The 27,758-nt window shown below is 41.6% G+C and overlaps 1 protein-coding gene across 4 annotated transcripts in view; it reads right to left on the bottom strand.

Annotated features, from left to right (window-relative positions):
• Positions 1–27,758, bottom strand: part of GARNL3 (GTPase activating Rap/RanGAP domain like 3) — a 949,195-nt gene that overhangs the window by 179,240 nt on the left and 742,197 nt on the right. For all 4 annotated transcript variants that reach the window (XM_085613708.1, XM_085613711.1, XM_085613709.1 and 1 more), the window contains 2 exons: positions 17,989–18,107; positions 1,901–1,965 (listed from right to left, as the gene is read on the bottom strand). In XM_085613708.1, coding sequence (XP_085469834.1) covers positions 1,901–1,965; positions 17,989–18,107 — 184 coding nt within the window. The remainder of the gene's footprint in view (positions 1–1,900; positions 1,966–17,988; positions 18,108–27,758) is intronic.

Below are 27,758 nucleotides of genomic sequence, written 5' to 3'. Positions count from 1 at the left end.
CACAAAAAGCACATCATGCTGAATGATTTGGTGGTGGTCCAATCCTCCTAGGACCACCCAAGCACAGTTATGGGCAAAAATACAATGCCAACCAAAGGCCCCGCAAAGCATCATGGGACGAGATTCTAGAGTGCAGTGAATATTATAGTATCCAATATCAAAACATTCCTCAAGGGGCAGTCTCCCTGTCTCAGCTGAGAGCTAATACTATAATATTCACTGCACTCTAGAATCTCGCCCTATAATGCTTTGCTAGGCCTTTGGTTGGCATTACATTATAGCCCACAAACTTTGCTTGGGGTGGTCCTAGGAGGATGGGTCCACCACAATTGTTGAGCATGATATGCTCTTTGTGTTCAAGGCATCTGCTTGGTCCTCCCCCTAGGTTAGAGGGGACCCCAAAATCATCACCTGACTCATTGCCTAATATTTTTCAAAGCTCACTTATGTGAACTGGTTATATGCTTTTTAGCATGTAAAGGTAAAGTTGTTTTATCAAAGGGTTGTGGGTGCAGTAGCTAACTCTGCTATGTGGCGGAGTCGGAATTATTGCATGAATTCCGTGTTTTCAATGTAATGCGTAGTTACCAAATCTTCGCAGCCTCGCCCACGATTTCTCATGTGACTGCTAGAGTGAATGCACAACAGATATTGTGAAGATAATAAACTCAAGGTAAATATGGAAGAAAAGAAAATAATACCCTGTGGAGAAAACTTGGAACTATTTAAATGTCAGCTGGGTAATAGGACGGTGGAGGCGGTATTGTCTTACAGATACATAGGTATGATGTTCTCTCAAAAAATCTGAACTGGAATCCACTTAAAATTTTGTGGAGGCGCGATAGGAAACCTAGTGCGTTTAAAGAAGAGATTTGGAGGCCCCTCTTGTAGTCCACTTTTGACCTCTTAGAATGCTATGATACCCCCTCAATGCCTATTTGGAGCCGAGTTACTGACCTTAAGTATAGGAGGAAGCTGGGAGAAGTGCAAGGGCAAATGCTTGAAGAAATTATTAGGCCTCCCAATAGGTGCAATGGGCCCAGCAATAAGACTGGAAGCGGATTTGCTGGCCTGGAATTATTTGGCTTACAAATCAAACCTGCAATTCGGGGACAAACTTTGGCACTGCAGATGTTCGGAGGGTATCAGCCCTCTGTGCTAACAAAATTGTAAGGAGGGAACTCAAACGGGCTGGGCATGTCAGAAATAGATTAGGTAAAAATGCTGCACTCCTAAAAATTTAGACAGTTTAGGTGCTCTCCGTTAAACCATGGCAATTCCTCCCCTAGTACCTGCGTCCATCTGAAAGTCTGCTCTGCTTCCGGAAGCATCTCAAAACTTATCTATTGCCTCTGCCTTAATCCTCCTCTTGTACTCATGCAGGCACTGTTTAGAGCAGTGATACTCAAAGTACGCCAGTGCTCTTACGGCCCTCTTGACCTTTACATTCGGCCCCCTTGATTAACAGCAGTACAAGCTGCTGTTCAGTTGCTGAGCAATAATATTCTGAATTTTTTTAAAATAAACAGGCAAGCATTTATTAACCTGCAAATAAATGCTTACCTGCTTATTTAGCATGATTTTACACCTCCTTGCACAATCCCTGACCCACCCAGATCCCCTACCGCCACCCTGCTGGCATCAGTGTGGCCCTAGGTCACACCACAGACTGTACTTTGCATCCCCTGGGCAAATGTTTGTGAGTACCCATGCTTTAGAGAAACACTTCACTGAGACAGACAAAGTCCATCGAATGTTAAAAATAAAGCTCCTCGCCACCTAGCCAATAAGAATGAGTATTTACTTTCAGTCACATGTGAATAAACTGCATGTAGTTAGAATATGCAGAACTGGGGAAAGTATACGTTATTGATGTAATATGTCAACAAACAATAATTACCTTAAAATGGATTTCACAGAAAGGGTTTTTGTGGGGCTGTACGGAAGGCATATTTTCTGAGTACCCTGAAAGTCAAAGACAAGAATAGCGTTAACTATTTTAAAGGTGGATTTTCAAAGTTATTTTACAAAGGGTGATCGGAAATAATCCCCACATTCTTCATAACACTTTACTCTTCATACTCATACATTGTTCTAAAGGTGCAAACTATAGTTACACCACACAATAACCACGAAGATACATTAACTATAAAAAGTTGTACCAATTAAATGTCGAATCATGCAAAACGTCAGCCTGGGTTCAGTAGAGGACAACACTGTGCCATCATTGGGTCAGATGTGGCCACATTCCCATCATGTGAACGAAATCGATGTCGCATGATGCACATTGTGTAAACAAATGACGTCATATTTCATGGGCTTTATACAAGCTAGAATTACCCAACTAACCAAGCAGCTGTCAATCATCTCGGCTGGATTATCACTTCCAAATTCTGACAAACAAATCTCCACGTGGCCAGGGTAGCCTGATGCATGAGGTCTCACAAGAGTAGTAACAAAGCCAAATGTTTGTGATGAACCTCTTGATAGTGAGAAAAAGCAGCAAAGCTGATCTGCATATCTCTGGAAGCTTCCCCACAATGACGCCATTGCTACCCCAAATTTTCATGCAAGAGTGTCTGATAGGACGCGGGTGCACAATCATGACGTCGCCTCGGATGAAGCATAAATAAAAAATAATATAATGATCTAACGACCACATTAGTTCCCTTTTCACATTCTCAGTCAACAAATCAAATAATGAATAATGATATTTTAAATAATAAATACAGTAATGAATATTACATTACAGTATTGGCTACGTTACAATAAAATTCCAGCTGTCACGGTACATTTATTTTACTTAGGCGTTGTGTTCTGGGATAGCACGGGGTTGTTAGAGTGGAAGAAATAATGGGCAGGTGCTACCCTTTCAGTGCCACTTCAAACCGGAGACACTACATTAAATTAACCCTGTCACAGTAAAACCCTCTCCAAAATGTGACCAAGGTCTATGGATCTTTTTAATACCGTTTACTGGGGCGGCTCCTCTGTAAGGGCGGAGGAGCTTCGCCCCACTGCCTAGAGGCAGCAAATTCTAAATAAAATGATAATAACATAAATAAATTATCATTTTAATTATCGCTGTCTGAGTATAAGTGGGCATGGCAGGGAGGAGGAGTTGTGTGCACTTATAAATGCCCATGTTTGCTTGTTCGGCCAAACAGACATGCGCACTTATGTTTTTCCAACCCAGCTGTGTTGCACAGCTGGTTTGGAGAAAAGCCAAAGACTCCCAGGCAATGTCTGAGCGGCAAGCGAGGCCGCTCAGACCAATCGTGCCGCTGCTCTCATGGTAGGTATAGCATGACAGCAACGTCTGGTTTGGGTGGGGCTTCTGTGTTTTGAGGCCCATTTACTTCTGGGCTGGACGAGAAGAGCAACGAGTCAGCCGGCAGCATCAGCGGAGTGGCAGGTAAGTCTTTTTTATTTTTATTAAAGGGACTGAGCTACTCTCAAAAAGTAGAACAAGCATTTTAAAAATGGGAATGGATGGTGCGGATGCATGGAGTGGACCTCTGTACCAATGTCTGCTCCCGTAACACCAAAGTGAATGTTGTGGGTGTTAGCTTTCCCTTTTGAAATAGATACCTCCCCCTTTTGGGTGTAGTACTTATTTAGTGGTTTGACACTGCAATAGTTTATGCAACCTACTAAGGCCCTCAATATGGGAGGCCCAGTAAGTGAGCTGCATTTTCCCCACCCGGCTCATTACAAGTTGAATCCAAAGGGTTTGCTACGAAATGAGAAATTTCCGGTGGATTGGTAATTCTAGGGCCAATTCCCCCAGTAACTCTTAATTTCCCTTGTACTCTCACATGAAAATCCAGTGTCTGTAGGAGCCGAAATCTCCAAGTGATTGTAAACCGGTCTGTGGTGTTCTTGCAAATCTCATAATTCTGTTGGGGCAGGTACCTGCAATCAAAAAATAGGATAAGGATTCTGTGAATGGCAATGGGTCTACTTCCCCAACACCAATTAAGTGAAAGCTCTGGGTGACAGGTTTCACTTTCGAATGTATTCCATCCCCTTTCAGGTGTCGATCTTCAATCAGCAGCTTGCCACTGCAATGGTGGACGCACCTGCTAAAGGGTCAGGGCTGTCCTCACCTCCAGAGTTCCCGATACCAGTGAAACCAGTAGCTCCTGGATGGGGAAAATCCAGTCCACTACAACGTAGACGTTGAAGGTCCACTAAGAATTAAGAAATTACCAGGGAAAACTGTAATTCTGCACAGTATGGGTCTAATTCTTCATGTAATTCCTCATTTACCCCCTTACTTCCACACCAAGATTTCCTCACTTTTTAGCTGCCAAAATCAGTAAGTGAAAGGAAGAGGCCTGCAGTGTTCCACAGGCCTCATAATATGGATAGGACCCGCTGCTGTTGCTGGTCCCATAGGCATTAAGGGGCCACTCATCATGAGGGCCTTCTACAATGCTCTGTCATTCTAAAGGTCAAGGGTGACTCTTTGTGCCCCTTCCTCTTTGTGACCCAGAATAAGATGCAAAGTACACTTTGTGAGTAGGAACTCACCATGTACTTTTAGTTCATGCTCTCTATGACCACAGAAAGACGGGGCACCACAGGCTCTCACTCCTTAAAATCAGTTACGAAGGGTCTTGCTGTCTTGTCTTGAACCTTTAGCATCGCCTGAATGATGGGTCCGTGAATGGGGGAGTCTATCAAGGCGGTGTAAATTAGATATATACATATAGGTGCACGTTAAGAATGTCAAAGTACAATATAGAGGTAGTTCTGCAGGTTTATCAACTCTATTATTGAACTGCAGTGAGGAAGAAGATCTGCTTTGATGAGTAAGAAAATTATAAGGTTTGATTTGAGAGTCTGGTGACTGCTCTTTGGGAATATTTTCAAGAATGTTATGGTACCTCAGAAATGTGTATTTAGTTATTTATAATCTTATAAAGCGCAACAGCTACCCACAGCTACCCACATAGGGTTTATCTAGTAAGCTTTATTTTTATTATATAAAATATATTTATTTGCTGCTTTATGTGACCAAGAACTATGATAGTATAATATTATATTTGCTTGGTTTAGTAGTTTGTAAAGCACTGAATTGTGATGCATTGGCACTTTATGGCTTTAGAAGGAGTAAAGATTACACATTTTGTTAAGTCAACCCTTTTCCTAAAAAAATATTGCCTGAGGTTGTAGAGTATTGGGTCGTAGAGCTGGGAGACCATATCCGCCTTTGGTGTCGATCAAATCAGCATACAGAGTGGCAATGTAACTTTTTGCATGGTACTGGTCACATTGTTTTCATGGATGGTTAGGAAGACTTCTTGGAAAAGGCTTATTTTCAGATTTTTTTTAACTTGACATGTGGGATTGGCTGCCACTTTGCTTGGAACTCCCATGCCATGGATTGATTTCCTACCTTGACTGTTACAAATGAATATGGCCATAACAACTAGATTTGCATTACTTATTTCAAGCAATCATTTTGGAGCATAGGTGATGAACAGCCAGTTCCTGCTCGAGCTTTGAAGACAATGCAAAGGATTTTAAACTTTATTCTATAATCCATAAGAAGGCAATGCGGGTATTTGAGAATTGGTTAGTTATGAGAAGATCTCTTTGAATTGGAACACAGTGTGGCTGCTTCCTTTTGCAGTCTCTGGTGCTTCTCTATCTCTCTTTTCGGCACTCCAAGATGGTCAACCGTGCAGTAGTCTAATCTCAAAAGCCTCAAAGCTCCTGGTGAAGCCACAGTAGGAACCTTCCCATCAACATTAAATGTAAATTGATATTTTTGGTAAATTACTTGGTATGATGGTATGAAGGGATGGTATGCAAAGTCAGTCTACCTGCCATGTCAAACAAACTGGATCAAGGTATGAAACCTTGAACTTATTCTGTTCAGCAATGAACTTTCAACACAGCTTTAGATCCTGTGATAACTTTATATCTATTGATGGGTTATTTCCAAAGAGAGGAAACACTCACTAAAATGGATTATTGGTATGAAGTTTATAAGAACAATGTGCATAGCAGATAAGGATCAGTGAACTTGAGTATTTAAAGACTCTAAATTGGCACAATAGTGCAATGGGATCTAATCTTTTGAACTGCCCACCTCAATTAATGTCTGTTTCTATATAAAATGGATTAATGAAATGTTAAAATTGGTGACTTCTCTGGATGCATACTGTTTGGGGACTGTGTGCAGTGGAACATCAAGTTATCCGAGAGGCTAATGAAGTAAAATACTATTTAACGGGATTTCCTCAGTGCCGCGGCTTTCACTTCCACCGCCTTTTACTGGATTGATAAAGGCAAAAGGCAGGTTATCTATTTAGCAGTGCAGACAAATGGGGTGCTCTTGGCTTTTATGAGACTACTCTGGGATTATTTGATATTGTGACTGGACTGTAATTGGGCAAATAACTTGAGCTGCTCTATAGTACTCTCCATGTAAACTATGCTTGGATGTATTCAAATAGTATCTATTTGAAAAAAAACCTTTTCTAATTCATTGCGCCAATCTTTCCAATACTAAACACAAATTTGATCATGTTCATTAGAGTTCATAAGTGTTGGTGTTAGGTTTCATGAACTATATCAGGGAACTTCACAATAACTGCTAGATATCTAAGGTATAGTATGTGGATCAAGGCCCCATCCATTCTCTACTTTCAGAATGAGGTAAACACTTATATTTTAAAGCAACACTATAGCAATATTTAACCTCCTCAATACTGAACTCTCCGGGGTGCACCTCATTCAGCCTTTCCACTTCACTCCTGCATCCAGTCCACTCTCTGCATCTGTCATCCCTGCTCTGCCCTTCTGCCCCTTTCATGGCTTAACTGGCAATAGTCTCCCTCCACTTACTCCCTTTTACTACCTTTTCACTGATGTCTAAGATGCTAACTCTGCTGCATCAATGCTTCCACCTGTTGCTTGCTCTTCAACTGGAGTCGGAGGGAGCCCTCTCCTACAACCTTTCCTTGATTAATGCAGCTCTCTCCTGCTTGTTATCACTGGACACATGGCCACTGCCATTCAGTACAATCAGGTGTGTACTAGTATCATTTTTTCTCACCTCCATGGCTTTATTTATGTTTGCATTTTGTGCCTATTGTGGGTTATTCTATCTTTTTATTTGCCTCGCTCTGTCTATTTACTTACTTTTTCAGGAGAATTGCTACTGGCATAGCCACATCTGCTTTTAATCCCTGTGGCATCCAACAGATATGACTACAATGCAATTTTTTTCATTTGCATTTATGAATTTGCAAACTGCAAATGCACACCACAGGCAACTTAATGCTACAGAAGTAATCACCAATCTGTAAACTTCAAGTTAGGCATTAATAAGATAGAGAGAGATTTATAGGCCTTTTAAAACTTGAACAAGTTCCTCTAAGAATGAAGGTTTAAAGTTAGCCAGTTCCAATGTGTTGTTCTGCTACAGAAAAGACCCTACCACATACAGAGGAATGATGGAAGTTATACCTGTCACCCCACACCTCTTCTAAAACTGCCAGACTCTGTCGTTGCACGGCCAACATCATGTCCGTCACCTTTATTGAATTCCTCACTGTCCTATGAATCCAGTATCTAGTTGACCTGTCTTGTGTGATACATGCAAGCTCTTGTAGCAATGCCCATTCCTGCTTCATTTTGTTGTCTTTTGACTTATGGTGATTACTTAGATGCACTACATGTGTCTGACTAGACTTTGTAACATCTTTGTTGATGACACTCTTGTCCCATGCTTAGCCACAACCACATCGCTTCCTCACTGTGCCCTTGGTCTTGTGATATTTTTGTTTTTCCATACACGTCATCTTCTCCTGAAATGGCACTGGCAAACATCTTCCTCTGAGCCATATCTATTTCAGATCTGCCACTAATCTCTGCCCCTTGCCGTAAGAAACTGTGGATTATTATGGGTGGAGTCAACTCACTACCTGAAAAGATAAGGCCACCACCTGCTTGATGTCACACAAATTAAATAAAATACACCTGTGCTCAATCCCTGGTAACATGTCATGAAGATATGACGCTAACACCAAAGGCAATGTGTAAAGTATTTGAGCAGTGCACATACAGAAGAAAAAGTCATACATAACGCACTAAAATTCCTCAACCAACATTTAAATACAGTGTGTTTGGTGTAAAATAAAACTAAACCATAAAAACCCCAAAAGTAGGACCAGCACTATGAATTTTTAAAAATTTAGATGAACATAGCGCCAAAAAGCACTCTGAGTCTATGGAAGCTGTATACAGGGATCTAGGTGCAATTCAAGTCTAACTGTGATTGAGCGTGTAAAAGTTTGAAAAAGTTTCAAAGTTTTAATACACAAAGGAACTTTGTCATTTCTTAAAAGAAAAAGGTCTCACCCTGGGAGACAAATTTGGAATTGTTGCCGTTGCCACCAAACTGCTGGACCAATACCCATAAAATGTTGGTCCCGGTATGTCTGTGGAGCTTTTGAGGTTTTTGCTTAAAAAGTACCAAAACAGATAGGGCTTTATCATTTTTCAGAGATACTGGAGCCTTACAGAGGGACAAATCTGAATTTCAATCAAATGCCATGGAACTGCTGGTCGCGTATTTTTTGTGGTATATTTCCTTGGCTCAGGAGCAAAAGTTTTCAAAAGTTTCAAACCTTTTTCCTGGTGTCCAAGGAACCACAGGAGTCCCAAAGGACCTCGGGGGCATCTAGAGATTCTCAGGGCACCAGTCAGAGGCCAGCAGCAAAGTCCAGTTCAAGTCACCACTACTCAGCTGGGAATTGTGGGAATAAGACATCTTGCAGCTTCTGTGTCACTGTCCTTTGGAGGTCCTAACAGGACACAGACATCAAATCTATTCTTTTCTGTTCTTCCTGTAGGCCAGTGTTCTGGAGGAGGTACCAGGTGATGCTTCTCACCAGCTAGTAATTGGAGTGGACTTTAGGCTCCACCTAACCAATGGGGGAAAAAGTTCCTGAGGCCAACCATACCCACATTTTCAGTAATTACTGTTTGCCTTACTGCAAACAGGTCCAAAATGCCTTGTGCCAGGGTTTTTGTCAAAAAGGCGAAAGTCTTCAGCTACTATAAACTTATGCTCTGAGGTTTGTGGGTGTGTAGGGGAGTGCACTATAGATATTCCCAGTAGTCTCCCCCATCTAACACTTAAATTCAGATTGCAGAAAGCGCTGTACCCACAACAAACCAAGAGACAGAAGTCAGGTAGGACAAGGGCAGGGTTCGATTGCACCTAGACAAGGGATGCCCAAGAATTTGCCTGCCATCCTGTTCTCTCCTTTTTAAGTGCGCCAAAGTATTCTATGTGACTCAAACAGACCAGTAAGGCATGATTTAACACTGTGGTTTCAATAGCATGCTCACAACCCCCACCCTGCATACTCTACTACGCTTAGAAGAGTTATCTCCACCCATTCTGGTCAACCTATTGTGTAGCTACTGAGAGGAATTTCACACCTGGTTCAGACCAAGTATTAGGTTTGGCTGTTGCTTCAGAGCTAATGCAAATTAGCCTCCTGCAGCTACATGCACTGAAATGGTAACTTTATAAAAGTTACATTTTCCAGATATTTCATAAAAAGTAAACTTCACCATTACATTGGGTTTTCATCAACTATAACAAATAGGTCTTTGAATGGAGTGTGTAGCTGGTACAGATCCAAAGATATACATTCAAATATATTATCTATACTTTGATTTTCTTTAAATAGCAGTCACAGCCTAACCAGCAACAATGGACCTGGTTAGATCTTGGTGGACGGGTTACTCCATCACAACGGTGACGGATATCCTGCCCATCGAAATATACATCTCATAGGATATAATGAGATTTATAATTTGGCAGATGGGATATCCGTCACCGTTGGGACAGAGTAATCCATCTGCCGAGATCTAAATCAGGCCCAATGTAATTTTGGGCCTAGTAACAGGAGAAATGTGCCATTTCTATTACCATTTATACTAAAGTAAATCGATTTGTTGGATTTTCCTTCAAATCAATTATTTTTGGTTATGTGTGAAAGGACACTGTATCTTCACATGGTAGTTTATTACACTCTACTTCATTTTGGAGCAGATGAAGTGATGTTGAAGCATGGGGCTAGGTTAACTTTAGAGGTTTTGTAGGGTTATATTAAGATAAGGGAAGGTGCAAGGGAAGGTGCAAGGGAAGGTGTTATGGTTTGGGTTGGAGTAACGGTTCGGTATAGGATGGGAGTAATGGGTATGGTTGTAGTAAAGGATACAGTAAGATTTGGTGATGTTTAGGGTTTGGTTTGGTTAGGGTTGGAGTAATGAAAGGATTAAGGAGTAAGGGCCAGATGTACGACCATTGGCAATTGCGACAGCGCAAATCGCGCCAAGTTGTGAGTCGCAATTTGCGAGTCACAATTGGCAATGTACAACAGTGTCTGAGACACTGTTTGCGATTCCCAATGGGGTCGCAAATTGCATGCCTCATGCATATTAATGAGGCTGTTGCAACTTGCGACCCCATTGGGAATGGCTGGCACTCCCAGGGATGGTGGCCTGTCTGGGTCAGCAGACCTCCATGTCTGGAACAGCTTTTAAATAAAGGAGTTATGTCATTTATAATCATTATTTTGCTCCTGCTGTGTCTGCATTATTTCTGTTTTTCAGAATCCAACCTAAAGTGGGAGTTTCTTTCTGTAAAACAAATATTCAATGGCCCTGACTTTCACTGATTTGTTTCTGCTGGGCAGAAGAAAAACAAGGGTTGCTATGAAAGGCGCATCTCATGATGCTCTAAAGCAGGCAGCCTTGTGGGCGACGAGCTACTGGCAGCGGGTTTTCCATGGTAGAGCCAGCTGAGGCACCACTGAAGGATGTGGGGAAGCACAAGTTAGGTAAGAAGAATTTACAGCAGGCTTTCCATCCCTCTAAACCAGGGTTCCCCAAAGTAGGTCCTGAAGGGACGGATACATGCATATTTTTTAAGATAACTGCATTTATCTATTTGGGAATATGCTAAAAATCTTGCATGGATCCGAACCCTTCAGGACCGACTTTGGAGAACCCTGCTCTAAACTATAAATGCCCCCTTGGACTTAATTGGAACCTTAGTTAAAAGGCCCGTGACTGCAGTGAGTGGAAATCTCAGAAATGATGTAAGAGTGGATACAGAAGGACGTGCTTCATGCGAGAGTAGGTCAAGTGAGGTATCTTTAAGGAACATGGGGGCATATTATCAAGAAACGGCACTAAAATTATCGCCGCTTTAGCGGCAATAATGGGCTTGATAATATGCCCTTGATAATTCCCATAGAAGCCCATGTTCTGGTGTCAGCATGGGCTTCTATTGGAATTCTCTGTGGCATATTATCAAGCCCATTATCGCTGCTTTAGCGGCAGTTTTCTGCCGCCAAAGCGGCAATAATTTTAACGCCGTGCTTGATAATATGCCCCTGAGAGTCTAAAAACTGTCCTGAGAGCAGGCAGTACATGTTCTTTCTATAAAGGGAGAGATTGATAAAGAACACATGTAAGGAGACTTAATGGTATATTAGTGACAATGTATTTTTGAAGGGACAGCTTCTCCCAAATAACCCCAAAATGTCATTCTGATGTCAGATTAATTTTTACATCAGATGGAATTTTCCATACAGTCCCAATAGTAATCCATCTTCCTCGTGAATGATACATGCTTTGGTATTCTAAGGAACCTTGGAATTTATAATTCTGCTTTTATTTTGGTATTAATCATTTGAACGACGACAAAATAAGTGAAACTCATTTTAATAATGGTATTGTAGCAAAATACTGTACAAATAATTTGAAGCAAATAGAAATAGATAAAATAGTGTGACCAGTAATCAAATAACAAGTTATGTGTGAGTAGTTGTTACACACTGTGAACTTTAACTAATGTAATCCTCCCAGATACCCCACATCTACAGTGAACCATGACTGCAAAAATACACTTTCACTTGTTTCCAGTTCTGCACTGGCAATTGTTACGCTTTCCTCAATATGCCACATTGTCGTGGAACAGATGTGCATTGGAAAGAGATAATCCTGTTTAATGCTCAGAGCACTTTGTTTGCCAACTTTATTAACAAAAAACATTCCAGAAAATCTGTTATTATGAGTATGCAGTCCAGGTCCAACCCAAGGGACTGACTGAACAGATTGTGACAGAAGGTGTTGTGTACAAGTATCATGTCTGTTTTTACATTCAGAATGATTCACAGTTCCTCTGCTCGGCCCTATGTTTCCCCAGCATTGTGTTTTTGCTTTTTGTTACTCAAGAGCTAGCTGCGCATTAACTGCAAAAAGATGATAGTCTAGGCATTTTCAACTATGCTTGCAGGCTCCTGAGCTCCAAAAATTGACTTAGTGTAGTATATGGACTTTACTAACTTAATAAATATACTAAAGATCTATCCTGGCTACGTCTGCTGTGTCACATCAACCTATGGAACCAGGTCACTTCACTTAGGTTTGATTACAAACAAAGGGACTAATTAAGAGATTGGTGAATGGGATACTCTGTTAAAAGCGTGTCGGATATCCCGTCCACCATATTACAAGTGCATTATATCCTACGGCGGACTGTACCTTATCTGCCAAGATCACATCAGGCCATCACCATAGTTATGTATGTTTACACGCACAGATACACTATTCACAAATATATATAGGTGTATTTTTGCTGAAAATATTTACATAGAGATACATTAAGGATGCGAATTGCAAAGATACAAAACTATATATCAAGAACAGGTGCCTCTGCTTCCTTCCCCAGCTGTGGTATAGTTACCGATTGAAGGCAGATGCTTGAACAAGATTGATCCGATGGACCACCGGAGAATATCACATTGGTGTCGATGTTCTTGAATTGCAAACTAAATCCTTGTTGAATCCGTTACATTGGTGATGCCAATCTATTTGTCTATTTTCAGGGATAGTCAATAGTTTTCTAAAGCCTGCCAGCCACTTCACTGGCCACCTCAATTTACCATCACCTTTTGCGGCAATACTTTCAGTGTGATTGAATGAGTAAATGAATGAATATTGCTCATATAATGTGCAACACTCACTCTAAAGGGCATCTTCCTGCTAAAGGATACCGACAGTAACATTGGGCAACAAGGATAAGGGACCACAGATTAGCAGAATTAAAATGTTTCCTGAATATGACATGCAACAGAATCCCTTTCACGCTCATAGGATGGCTATTCCATAAGCGTGGAGCAAGAAACGCCAGCGATCTGCTTCCTATGCTAGGTTTATAAAATCTTAGATCACAAACCTCACTGAAGTTTTGATCAGAAATGTAATTTAGGCCTATTATGTGAAAAATAAGTGGACATAGATCATTAAAAAAACAGGGGCATATTATTAACCAATTGTGTCGCCCATGCAATGGGGCGCAAGAGAGATGCAAGTCCTAAGTTAGGATTTATCAAGTCAAGCAGAGCCACCTTGGATGGATACATCTGGAGTAAAGCAATGAAGTGCGAATTGCTGTGTTGCGTAACGCTGCCCCAAAGAGTCTTTATATGGGTGGTGAGTGGGTATTCCCACGCATCCACCCTTGGATTTTGGCACATTCCGAGATTTACCATCACTGGTAGACCACTGAATACAGCAAACTGCTATGCCTCCACAGGGGAGGTATAATGAGGAGAAATATATTTATTTCTCCTCATTCCTTCCTCTTTCTATGTGTACTACATTTTGCAGCACACATATAAAGAGGAACATGACTCAGTGGATTGTTTTTGTGCAGGAAGGTGGCCCTTCCTGCACAAAAACAATCCTGCTTACAACACATGCACCCTTGCCCTATGGTGCAAGGGTGCCTGTGTTGGCGCTAGGCAGCACATTGTGCGCTAGAGTAGGGAAAAGACAGGAATGCACGTGTAATGTTTGATACAGCACATCCCTGCCCTTTCACGCAGCGCAGCAAGGTGATTGCTGAGCTGCGTAATTTTTTAATAAATATGCACACCCAGTTGGTCTTTATTGGTGTTTAATTGGTAGCCAATGCACGCGTCTCTTTACTGCTGAGTGAGAGTCCTTTTTCCAGAGTTCAAATATATTATTGCATAATTGTGAATCCATCACAATAGTTTTAGAGCCAAATCTGTGATCTTTGTATAGAGAAGACAAATAACCTCTTTCTCAATGTGTACATGAGGTGATGACCAGTTCATGCAGATTGTTTGGAAGGAAGCCCAATGCATTTTTTCAAAATCTTTAATTAGTAAAAACTGAGGGCTGTGAGTGCATTTATCTGAGGATACATGAATAATTGAAATTCGAAGTGAATCCCTAGGCATCTCACAATTACTTTAGTGCCTGACCAAGTTCCATTGGCAAGATGTCTCCTGTGCCATCTTTCTGGTGATGAACCTACTAGTAGGAGCTCAGACTAAGCATCAATGAGAGGGATGTTTGAGACATCGAAGTATGAACAGCTACCCGGCACCTTGGCAGTAGCTTTGTTGGATCTGTGGCACCTTGGCAGTAGCTTTGTTGGATCTGTGGCACCTTGGCATTCTGTGGCACCTTGGCAGTAGCTTTGTTGGTCTGTAGGACCCAGTTCTTGGTTGGTTATTATTTGCATGTCGTCCACATAGAAAAACACAGTACATGTGTGTCATCAGCATCAGAAGGCATGGTATGGGTGGGTGCTCTAACCAGGTTTATCAGAGGTTTGATGTAAGTATTAAAAAGGATAGGTGAGAAGGTTGTGTCCTGTGTCACCCCGCACAGGATTTTGTGCACATTTCTCAAGAGTGGCCAAAGATATAAGTCATAGAAATGATTGAATAGAAAAGATCTGAGTCATAACCTTAGAAAAAAGTACTTCTGTTCTTCCTTGATTTATAACCCAGCACCATCCAGACAACATTTTTGCGCAGAGATGGCTTTGAAACATACAGAGCACAAACACACAATCATTTACCTTCTAAAGAAACTACATGTTAAAGCAGACCTCTGGTGTCGAGGCAAATTATGTGATGTTTGGATTTGCAGTTATTGATTTATCCACATCATTTGAGTTCCATGCAGGTTTGAAAGTCAAATCACTTCTCTGAGCTTCCACCAGTCTTCTTTCAGATTTTGCCTGCTTACATGGTCTTCACCAAGTTTGTAAAGGAGGGGCACATGTTTGTTTTAAAGGTTTAGAGCTGACTGACGAAACAGACATGTTCCAAGGAAAAGCAAACTGTAGGTAAGGTTTTGACACTTTTAGGACATCAAACAAGAATTTTCTCTTTCAAATTTTGCTCTGCATGAAGTAGATAGTTTGGGGAGATAGCTACTTCTCCACAAAGAGGCATAATCCAAGCTCATGCTGAAAACCAATGGCGTATCCATAGATTGCTGGCACTTGCGTGTGTGAGAGTTCTGTTCTCTTTTGCTTTTAAAGGATCCAAAAACACCATATAAGGTTACATCATAGAGGAGCTGCACACACACAATAAAGATAAAAAGGTTTTGTTCTTAGTTTGCACAGCTTCTTCAAGTTTAATAACGCGGAGAATATATTAGGTGGATTCAAATAGCAGGCCGGTCCAGTTACATGGCCCATGTCTGCTAAAGTCCACAGTGAATAGTCTATATCAGGTTTCCTCAGCAAGCACAAGTGAATAGTTTTATCATGGAGTTGAAAAGGGTAGGAAGCATGCAGTTGCCACTGTCCTTATATAGGCTGCATCTGAAGGCTGCCTAGACAAACATGGCCTTATCTCCTTGATGTATGAAACGTATCACATTAAAGTTCATCTGCAAGTTTTAAGTCCTCTGTTGTATATGTGATATCAGTTCCACAACTAATCAAGTGTAGTGGTCTACAACTTAAACAGCTGTAAATGAATTTGATTGTGAAATCAATGTAGCTCTCTGTCATTACAGCACTTTAATACACAATTAAGAAAATAGACTGCCTGTGCAAATTCTCACTTGATGATGGGGAGCAGAAGATCAAAATAGAAATGTCCTCCAATTAAAGAAAGGTGTGACAGCACTGGCTGCAAGCCAACCTACTCTAATACACATTTATAACTGCAAATCACAACTAGAATTGACAACTCAGTGGTGCCTGGTGTGAGGTGACACAGACGACAAGATGGATCCACTTTAAGGAAGAGGGAAGCAGGGCATCTTGTACAAAGCTATACAGAGACCCACAAACGCATCATATCAGTAGGTCAATTCTCTGAGAAAAGCACACACCCATTAGATTTAAAAGCAAGCCTTTGAAAACGAAAAGCAAAACACTGAGACAATCCTTTTTGGGCACTATACCCAAGATGTAGAACTCCTTACTCCCTCAAATAGAACACTAGCCGCCTAACTTTCCTTCAAGTAGGAGCTTAAAATCCTAATGCTACTATGCTTTTTGTTCTTGAATAGACCGCACTTTTGTCCTCCCTTCTGGAAAACAATGACCCTCTCGTCTTTGATTTTTTTTCCCCATGGCAAAGGTGTCATTTTGCACTTTTCATGCCAGTTCCTGCCAGGTTTTACCTGGAGGAACCGAACAGTAAAAACTTGTCATTTGTCCACCTAAATATTGTGGGTGGACAAATGGTAAAACCTCTGATGGCCCTTACTCAATCGGCCATTGGTGGTGTATATTGGCAGCAGAGACTGACTAATCTCTGCTGGCGGCATACTGAAGGCCCATCCGCCTCTAAGAAAGGCGGGCTAACCATCAGTTTGGCAGAGAAGATACTTCTTTGCTTGTGATGAGTACATTATCCGCAAACTCTAGATAGGACCCCATTTGACAAATTTCTTGTGGCTGTGATAATGGTGTCTTCTTTTTTTTAATGGAGTTTTAAATAGCACAACTTGATCCGAAGGTATCGGGTATCAGAACGCTTTACACAAGCACCAGTTGCATTACATGAGGACACATTCATTTTTTTTATTTTTTTTTATGCATATTTATATAGCGCGAACTCGACCCGAAGGCATTGGAGCGCTTTACATAGCACCGTATTTACATTACACATTCAGGCACGGGGAGATTAAGTGATTTGCCCAGAATCACAGGACGTTCACAGTCATCGCCGAGACTCGAACCCAGTTCGCCAGATTCGAGGTTGATTGCCCTAGCTATTAGGCCAACTCCTCTCCCCTTCTTCCTTCATCTCCCAAGTGTCAGGATTCCCTTTACATCATTTAAGATTTCTGCAGCCTGTATTCACATTCAGGTCTAAGTCCCTTTAAGGAAACTCTCCACTCCTGTTGGCATCCTTCCTCTCCAGTATGTAGTATGCTTTCTTGCCAGTACCGCCAAGCAGGTATGTCCTTCCCAGTCCTAATGATTTGCCTATTTCAAGCATTCCCATCCTTTACCCCAGTCCCCACTGTACAGGCATACCAATTTACAGCAGTCGCTTCCTCAAAAATAACCTTTTTAACAAAAGATCAAAGTATTAAAAAATACGAAGTAACCTTGCTGGACCACTTAAACGTTATAGAATGAAAATAAGTGAAGTGATTTTTTAGTAAATTGTTTTCAGAATTGTATCCCCCAACAATGTCATTGGTTATTTTTGTTCTCTTTCGATTTATATTAGTATGTCTCATAAGAAAACTAATGCAATTTTCTCTAAAAGAATGCCTCACTTAGATAATATTTAATTTTAGGAGTAATTCCATTACCCCTTCACAAAGAAAACACATTTATTTTTATTAAGGCATTAAATAAAAGAAGAGTAATAATAACACAATAATTTTACCTATACAGTGCTCAGACCCATGAGTAGGTGATAATTAAACCAAAAGGTGTAGAACACATAATTATATCTTGAACAGATACCAGAACTGGGGTGAAGATTCCATGCCATTTAATTTTACCCATGTTTGTTGGCTTCCGCAATGTCAAAAAAAGCAGTATCCTAATTTTAAATTATTAGCACAGAAATGGTTAGGTGTCTAAAGAATGTGAAGATATCAAAAGGATGGGATGGCACAACACTTGCTGGTACTTACTGTTTTTCTCCAGAGTATTGAGCGGTATTGTGGGACGCGCTGATTGTTTTGGTCAGACAGTACTACCGACAAAAAGAAAGGATTTTTTTCTATGTCTGTTCCTACATAATTCTGGTGAACTGAAAAGTAAAGGGAAAACACGGGTTATAATCCAGGAGTAAGATAATGATTACTGATTAAGAACAAAGAATTGAAACACTTAGATCCTTATTCACAAAGATTTTGAGGTGACTTCTCTTGGAGTGCTCCTAGCTCCCCTATGAAATTCAGGAGTAAGGCGTACAACAAGAGTAAGTCATAGCAAAGTCTATGTGACTTGGGGTCGTAATACCCTGATTCAGTCAGTCAGTCAAAAAAAACGTTATTGGGTATCACAGAGCTGATGTACGTCTGGCTTGCACTTTGAAAAAGTCACACCATATGCATGTATACTTTACCCATGATTACTAAAAGTGGTAAATAAAGTGCTCTACAAATACATACTTTACACACACCTGATTCACAATGACTATCCTATGAGTAGGTGTGACTTATTCTCGAGTAAATCAGAAATATGACTTCAAAATCATTATTAGTTGGGTCCACTGTTTAGTTACAGTTTTACAATTAGTTTAGTCTAATCTTCACAGTGGAGTGTCAGAGAAGTGTAAACTAAATACACTGAAACAAAGGTGATCGATCACATGCTTGGCCTGTTTCACAAAGATTTTCCACTGTTGGAACTCAGGGATTTAAGTTGTTAATCGTGGAATTCTGCAGTAAAATGAGCGCAGATCAAGAGCGTGTCCCAGCAAAATATTTGTGAACTCTCTTAAAACAGAGGCTAGTAACAAAGAATTAGAAATGTATGTCCCATCGTTTTCTTTGCTTCAGACTCATTCCATTTGGCCCCTGTAGACAAGGATTTTGTTATGAGTACACGTGCCTCACTCCCACAGTACCCCTAGCACACTCCGGAATTTATGGAAAAAAACAGTAGTGCGTCCGGAGTACCACAAATTAACCTACAGAAACTTTTTGTGAATTGGGCCGACAGTATGAATGTGTGCACCAAATAAAGTACCCACAAAGTGGTGGGTATTGGACGGGAAGAAGTATAGTGTAAAGGTATATTATAAATAACAGTGACCAAAACCAAACAATAACATAAAAAATGTTTGCGTGCGCATTGCAGGCATGGAACAATCACATCTTGAGTTAGAAAAGCAGTTGGAAGTCTGTATTCTTTACACTTACGTGGAAAATACACAAGCTGCGCAAATTACACAAAGTTCGAAATGGCTCTGAAATAGTGAGGCGACTATGAGTAGAAGACCTATGTTGAGATGTAAACTTGTCAATCAGTGCCTTGTGGGTATATGAAACCACCTCAGAGGAACATGTGGCTTTTGTATCCTCTTAGGGCAAAATGTATGTCAGTCAAGAAAACAAAGGGGCATATGTATCAAGCCCTTTTCCCGTTTGCGAACGAGAAAAGGCCTTTTGGGATGTATCATCCCAAAAGGGCATCGCAAATTAGAGAATCGCAAAATTTGCGATTCTCTATTTTGCGATTGCATTTAAGGAATCGCAAATTGCGATTCCTTAAATGCAATGTATGAAGCCTAGAAAAAATGCAATTTGGCCGTAAGAAATCGCAAATTACCACCAACTTCAAGTTGGTGGTAATTTGCGAATTCTTTGAAAAATGCACTATTTGGCATTTTTCAAAGTGCCATGTGACGCACAGACATGCCCTTAGGGCATGTATGTGCGCCACATGTGCACACATACATATTTCAGGGGTGCAACAGGGTGTCCTTTTGACACCCTGGCACCCTTGAAATTGCATTCTCATTTTGCGATTCTCAAATTGCGAATCGCAAAATGAGAATGCTTTCCCATTCATTCCTATGAGTCTCCTAGCCCATAGGAATGAATGAGAAGGTATTCCTTAATTGCGATTAGCAATTTGCTAATCGCAATTAAGGAATGCCAAGGAATCGCAAAACATTTGAGAATTTTTTATTACATCCCGTTTTGCGGTTCTCAAATAGCGATTCCCTAAAAATCGCTATTTGAGAATTGCAAAAACGGAATTTGATACATATGCCTCTTCTCCAGTTTTATGCCGACTGCTAGACTGTTTAGGAATGTTCTTTGAAAAGCAGAAGCAAACCTTGTAACCTGGGGCGTGCTTATATATATAAGTATCTATTTTTGTCTACAGAGATGCAATATGCGCGCATCTCCACTAGTGCAAATGTCACGTAAAAGTACATTTTTACGTTAAAATATGTTTCTTTTTTTTCTCAATGAGATAAATAGCTTTCCATTTCCCTACATTCCAGGAAATTCTAGGGGTATTACCTACCCAGAAACACTAAAAATGCAATTAGTCCTGCCCTTAACAGAACTAAATCTGAAACCGTTTTTAGTACAGGAAGTTATGCATAAAAGGCTAGTTAATAACCAAAAACGTATGAGCTATATATACTAATAGATGTTTACCAGTTTTTTGCATCCAACAACTCCAACAAACTAGCTCTTCGTTGTACATGACCTACATGCTGTAAAATGATGAATTCGTAATTGAAGTGAATTATAGTCCACCACAATAAATAAAGTCCCAACGCTATTAGGCCCACGCAGACTTTTCAATAATGTAATCCTGAGTTTAACCCCTGACAGTAGTGGCACCCAGAAGACAAGCTTAACTTACAGAAAATGTATAAAGCATTTAGAAATAGCATGAGAGTTGAAAAGTCAAAAACACAACACAATGGAAATCCCACTCTAATTTGTAAAAGTAAAAAAAAGTGAAATAAAAAAATGACACCCAAAAACAAAAATCCAATAAGGGAAACGGTAGGTATGGATTTTAAAAGATTTAAGGCAAACAGCACTCAAAAATGAATGCACCATTCAGTAGTCACTATGCGTGGGTGACTGGGACCGAATACTGATTTCAGGCTGACAGCGATGCAGTGCCGGCTAAATAGTAAAACACTAAGCAAGTTCATCCTGGTCATAGATTTTACCTTAGAACTTAGGGGCCGATCATGATGGCGCTTGGACGAGCATCCGACCGCCATCGCTGCAAGAACAGGATCGGACAACAGGTAGTCGGTGGTCTCCCCCCCAGCCAAATTTGGATCCCACCGCCGTGGAGGTGGTTGGAAACATTCCTTTTTGTACTGACGCTTGTGCTGTGGCCCTGAAAAGGGGAGCAGCACAAGCGCCAATGCAAAGAGGCATGTTTTCAAAGATCCCTGCAACCCGTGGCAGGCATCATGTGGTGCCTGCCACACGATGCAGGGATGTTTAGGGGGGCCAGGGCCCATAGCAGAGGGCCACGGGGGACAGCGGCCCTGCCAGGGGCCCCAAAAAAGCCTTTCTGCCAGCTTTTTGACATCAGAAGAACCGACGTGAAGTGGCTGTCAGAAAGGTGGATTGTAATCCCATTGTGGGGAATGTGATCGGACCGACCGCCTGACGGGCTCCTTAAGGCCCATTGGAAGCTGTTGGTTGGTCCCTGGGCCAAATGCTGTCAGAATGACCGCATGCGAATGCTGCAGTCTGATCGCAGTTAGAGATGACACCCATGGGACGTCGTTGTTGGTCCCACCGACATCATAACCGCCCCTTGGTCTTTGAAGTGGAAGTCAAAATCCTCCATCAGGGCACGTTTTAAGGCAATATCTAAGAAGGTCCTCTAGACACTGGATAGCCTTTGGACGAGTGTCGGGTTCCTGTCAACACGGACTCCGGACGACCCTGCTTACCTCATGGAAACACCCCTTTTTCTTCCATCCAGCTGCCGGAATCGGAGCTGTGTCTTCCAGGACGCGAGGCATCCTATATCCCGCATAGCTGGCCCTTTAACAACCTGAATGAAGAGGACGCCGGCCCCACCCCTTGGAGGTGGGTCTACGGAGCGTCAGCGCCTGATAAGACTCCTGCAGCCTATGAGGAGGTGTGCAGAGCCCTGAAGGAGGAAGACGACCGAGTGGTGGAGAACACGGAGGAGAGCGAGAGACGAGGAGGAGTACTTAGAGCGAACGCAGAGGCACCCGAGGAGCAGCCAGGAGGGACGTGGCTAGAACAGGTGCGTGCCTGCTTTCAGTGAACCGGAAGGCTAGGGCCAATATCTCTGGGAGACGGGGGAAGCGGGTAGAGCTAACCTCCACTAGGGAGACGGGAGGGAAAACGCGCAGCGTAAATTCCTTATTCCCCTGGTGACGGCCCCTTGTCCTGCACAAGCCTGAGAAGTCACCGGGTGTATTCCTCCCTCACACCTTCCCTTCACTCAGTTAAAAACAGACCGGAGCACTAATCAGAGTGCATCTTCTTGTTTTCTTTCCTCCATCCCTGAACACCCCGAGGAAGTGCATTCCGGAGAGACGCCAAGGTGGAGAAACCCTGATCCCCCTGAAGAAGACGTCGCCTGGTCAGTGTTATTTCTACTATTTGTTTATCCTACAAATAAAACCTTTGGAACAAGCCCTTACGGTGTCCCGTTTTACCTGCCAGGGTGACAACAAGGTCCAGCTAAAGGCATTGGTTTTGGCAGGATTAACTCAGAGCAGGAAAGGTTCAAGTTTTGCACATAGGGAAGTCCGCTCGTTGGCCGGAAACTTTTTGAGCCTTCGTCTGGGAAAGATTTCTATGTTCGACCTTAGTTTCTTTTTCAGAGCTTAGTATTCACACAGCGGGACAAGGCTGCAGGCTGTATGTGACAATGAGTTCCATGAGGCTGGATACATTCTTGTAGAGGACCCACTGAAACAGATTTGCTGCTGCGGAGAAGCTCCAAGCAGGACCAATCTGATTTACTAAGTCAAGCCTTAATTGACTTGGGTGGTTGGTCCCAGTCCTCTAGAGATCTGGTAATTCAACATTTTTGGAGATTTCAGAATAAGTCCTTCTGGACACTGCTAAAGCTCCCAGGACCTTAGGGAGAGCCCTTAGGTGTTAGGACTTAGTCCAGCGGAGGCCATCAACAAGGTCCAGTCCTCTTCCATTCGCAAATGATCACTTACGGAAAATGGCCTCTTGCAGTTTGTTGTGTTCCTGTAGCTATGCAGGAGGTCAGCCAACTGACCCATGAAGTCCACATCTTTGTCCTGGGTACAATTTAGGAATGTATGAATGAATGAATGCATGAATGAATGCCAACATTTATAAGGGGCAAGGATTGCCCGGAGGCGTCTTGGCACTGTGCAAATCAAGGAAAAAAGTGAAGCCTCAACTAACATCTACTGTTCAAAAAGCAAGGTTTTTAGTGCCTTCCTAAATGCTGAAAGCAAGGTGGCAGCCTTTATACTATAAGGGAGGTGATTACTGCCACCCCAGGAAGACTGATTGAAAGATGGCACCACTAAGTGCATGGCAGAATTAGAACAAAGGGTCCTGCAAGCACAGATCAACCCAGGTTCTTCCTAAAGTAGATGGGACCTTGCCCATGAAGAGTCTTAGAAGCCATACAAAAGGCTTTGAAAATTATTTGTTTCTTCACCAGCAACCAGTGTAGTTTGTTGATAGCTGCTGTCGCAGAATGGAATTTAGATCTTTTTCAAAAGGGTTTGTAATATATTTAAAGAACCCTTAGGCAGATCTAAAGGAGGAGTTTAGTAGTAATCCAATCTGGCCACGACCTGCGCAGTGACCACCGTTTTTACAAGATTGAAATGTATACATTCTTCAATTTTCTTGATCACTGTAAGTGCATGGAAATAGGATGAAGTAACCTTGTTGGCTTGATTCTTATGTTTCAGTTCATCATCTATCAACACCTCATAATTTTTTACCTTCGTAACGGGTGCTAGATGTTAACCTAGATCACCAGGTCACCAAGCAGGCCACCAAGAAGTGCTGTTCCCAAAAAAGAATGGCCTCTGTCTTGGATGAATTCAGCTTTAGGCCATTGCTGCCCATCCATTTGCTGACTGCGCTCATACAGTTCCTAAATAGATCACTTAAGTGGGCATTATTTTTTGTAAGTGAAACTACTATTTGTGTATCATCCGTATAACACCCTAATGAAAAAACTAAAGATTTTATCAGAACAGCTAAAGGTGTTACATAAAGGATGAATGGTGATGGGCTCAAAGGTGAACCCCGCAGGACTCCACAAGGCAAATAGTAGGGCTCAGAGGTGAACCCATCAAAAGACACTGATTGGGCCCATCCAGACTGAAATGACTGCAGCAATGCCAGCGCCGGGCCTTCTATTCCAAGGCTATGGATATGGTCAACCAGAGGAACACGGTCTGCTGTATCGAAAGCTGCAGACAGATTTCCTGAGTGGCCACTATGAGAGCATATTCTGTGCTATGGCCTTGCCTAAAGCCAACCTGGGTATTGTCAAGGAGACGATTAACATAAATAAAATTAGCAAGTTGCTCATTCATCCATCGGTTTGGTCGGCAAAGGAAGATTAGTCGGCAATTATTCCAGTCCAGCACATTTAAGTTATTTTTCTTTAGCAAAGGGAGAACTGAGGCCGACTTCCAGTGAGTAGGAAAAAAATCCTGTCTCAAACATGACATAAAAGATCTTGGACGGATATGAAGCTACTGCTTCTGAAACTAAATTAATTACCTTAGGCAGACAAAGGTCCTGGGGGATCCAGATTTAGTGTTAATGATGACAGTTTTTAACTGATCTACTGTGGCAGCCTTAAATGTCCTTAGGCCGACATTTCCAGAAATCAGCTTAGTTGACTGATTATTGTTATGGCAATTAGAGCCACTTGCAGAGAATTTGTTAAAGATTGTCCCCACTTTTTTTCTTGAATCACAGAAATTCTCACTACTCGCTGCTGCATTACTTACTAACGGCGAGGTCAATTTTTTCATTGCCTTAAAGAGTGTTTTATTTGAATCACCAGCTGTTTTTATTTGCTCCGAATAGTAATTTGATCTGGCAATCAAGGAAAGTATTTTGTATTCTGCAATGCATAGTTTGTATTTTTCTACTTCTTTCAACTCATAGGTCTTGCACCATTTACCATGGTGGTTCCGACACCTTTGTTTGGACGCCCTAAGTGACTCATCAAACCACTATTGAGGAGACATTTCGATGTTATTAACCCTAACTCTGGTAGGAGCAATAACATTAAGTGCAGAATTTAACCAATTTGAATAATCCTCTGCCACCTGGTCTATGTCTAAGAAAGCATCTTGAGAAGGGGATTTGTGGTTTCACATTTATTGATTGAAGTAGCTAGCTTGTGGGTGGTAACACCTGTCTTCTCCCTAACCAGTGGGGTAAATGTTTCCAGGAACAGCCCTATCTTCTTTTTTAACTGTTTCTTCTTGTCCTACTGTAAACAATCCCACAATGCAACTTACTCCTAAAATCCAAGAAGGGGAAGGTGTGCCCAGGGAAAATAGTTGCTCCCTTCATTGTGGTACTGGTTACTCAAACCTTGGGCTGGGGGTAGTTCCCCCACCCCCCCACTAGGTATGGACGCAGCCTGACTGGCGGTGCAAAGGTTTTTCTTTTTAATGATTTACTTTACAATTACTTGTAAAAGGGCAGGCCCTTTAAAGATGAATGAAGTTCCGGGGTCCACTAAATTTTGTCTTTCTTTAAGGGGAAGAAAAAAATCCAGGCCATTGTATCTGCTCTGGCAGCAATTTTCACACCTCATTAAGGTCAAGTTCTGGCTGGGCAGCTGCTGTCAAACTAATAAAATTAGCCTCAAGATGCTTTAGACAGGGAAAAGTTAAATTTCTTTGCTTTAGACAGGGAAAAGTTAAATTTCTAAAAATGACTTTTCCTAAATATTTATTAAAAATCTAAATTTACCTTTGGATTAGATGTTTACTAAATATTGAAACCAGTAGTTAAATTATTTTCTACAATGGTAGGCCTGGTGCCATATTTTTCTTGTCATATTAGTTGATGGCACAATAGGTGCTGTAGTTCACAGGTGACATTTAACTTTTCATGCTATGGTATAGTGTCATAAAACAACAATGTCCCAAATGGCATCAGTTCGAAAATGAAACTAATCAAGTTGTTCTTACAATACTGTGACACCATGTATTGTACATATAACTGAGTTATAACATAAAAATGAAGAGAGGGTAAGAATATGGTCAAAGAAAATCCAGAAAGATATATTCAATGAGCTTTATCTGTAATTTGCATCGCCATCACATAGGAATTAAAAGGTACTCAATGTGAAAAGTGAACAAACAGTGCTTGTGAAAATCAAATAAAGGGTGCAAGGTGAATCACATAAAAACAGAACAGCGGCGAAAAGAGACCTATCATTAAATATGGGAAACTGCATTAACCACGTGGGCTAAGCCACGCGTGCTGTTTCCATGCAACACCGCTTGCCTAAACCATGCATATGCTTTAACCATGCTTATGTGTGGCTAAGGCAGTCAGCAGTCAAGCTGTGGAGACCGGATGAGCGGGAGAGGAACAGGAAGGATCGGGAGAGGAAGGACCGGGACGTGGCTTGGAAAGTCGGGCTTTGGGGGGGGTAATTTTTTGTGTGGTAGCTTTCAAAGGGTCGTTTTAAGGCCCAGGGCTGGGGAGAAGGGGCAGGTTTTAGGAAAGGGGCCGTTTTAGGGCTCGGGCAGGGGGTCACAGTAGGATTTTGGGCTGGGGCCATTTTAGAGCTCAGGGCAGGGGGCTGGGGTCGGGGTCGTATTTTGGGCTGGGGGTCATTTTAGGACTCAGGGTGGGTTTCTGGGGTCGGGTAGTTTTTTTGGGCTGTGGAGGGGTGCATTGCAGGGGTGCGGGACGGTTATTAGGGCTCAGGGCAGGAGCGCTGAGGTGTGATCTCTACCACACATGCCTTTACCAATCAGCCCTTTACAACGAAATTCATTGTAAAGGTATGCTTGATAAAGACGCTGTAGTGCCTGAGACTGCTTTGTTCAGGCACGCACTGTTAAGGCATGGGTGGTTGTATCATACAACCATTAAATATGGTGCACAGATGTAACAAAAAATCCACAGTTATAGTGATAAATCATTGTACAATAATTATCATTTTTCAGCCAAGTAAATGTCGACAGTGTTTCAACCTTCCACAATTTAACCGGTCACCATCAGAAAAAACAGAAATACTAGGAATACAATTGCTGCCTGTATCCGTTGCAGAGATACAATATCCGCATGAACGTCCGTACATTTAATAAAAAGCAAAAGAGCATTGATAAGTGGCACCACACTCAGAGACGTTAGAAGGTTGGAGGCTGTACGGAAATCAATCCCACTCACAAGACAAGCGGCGTTATAAGCCAAAAGGTTTGTGTTATTACTTTCGGGAAAAAAGGGATATTTTCTCCCACATGCAAATTCCATAATGTTAGTGGAATGTCAAAGTAAGCAAATCCCAGAATTATGGATAGGGATTTGCATCTAGTATGATGATTCTCATGCATCTATGGAGAAACTGTGAACACCCTTTGAGGAATCAAGCCCTGTAGGACTAAAATGACAAGCATTATAGATGAGGCACATTTATGTTTATCTAGTGACCTCAAAATCTCGGTCAAAAGGGGAATTCGTATTAATTCGTGCCCGCTACTTATCCACGTATTTCCAAGAGTAAGAAATGCAAAATCATGCAAAAATGTTTTCATTAGCAAGCATGTTTTATACTCATAAATTCAAACTAAATCCAGAGTGAGACATAATTCTCCACAGAAAACTCTTTATGAATCAGTCCTGGATATATTTAGATATAATTCATATGATCACATCTAAGATGGGGAAGGCCAGCAACGCTTGGAAAAATCTTTAGGAACCCCTCGTTGACA

The sequence above is a fragment of the Triturus cristatus genome, chromosome 1_2 (assembly GCF_964204655.1).
Source record: "Triturus cristatus chromosome 1_2, aTriCri1.1, whole genome shotgun sequence".
Taxonomy (NCBI): Eukaryota; Metazoa; Chordata; class Amphibia; order Caudata; family Salamandridae; genus Triturus; species Triturus cristatus.
Note: the sequence above shows the minus strand (reverse complement) of the source record. Positions and strands in the feature narration are given on the sequence as shown.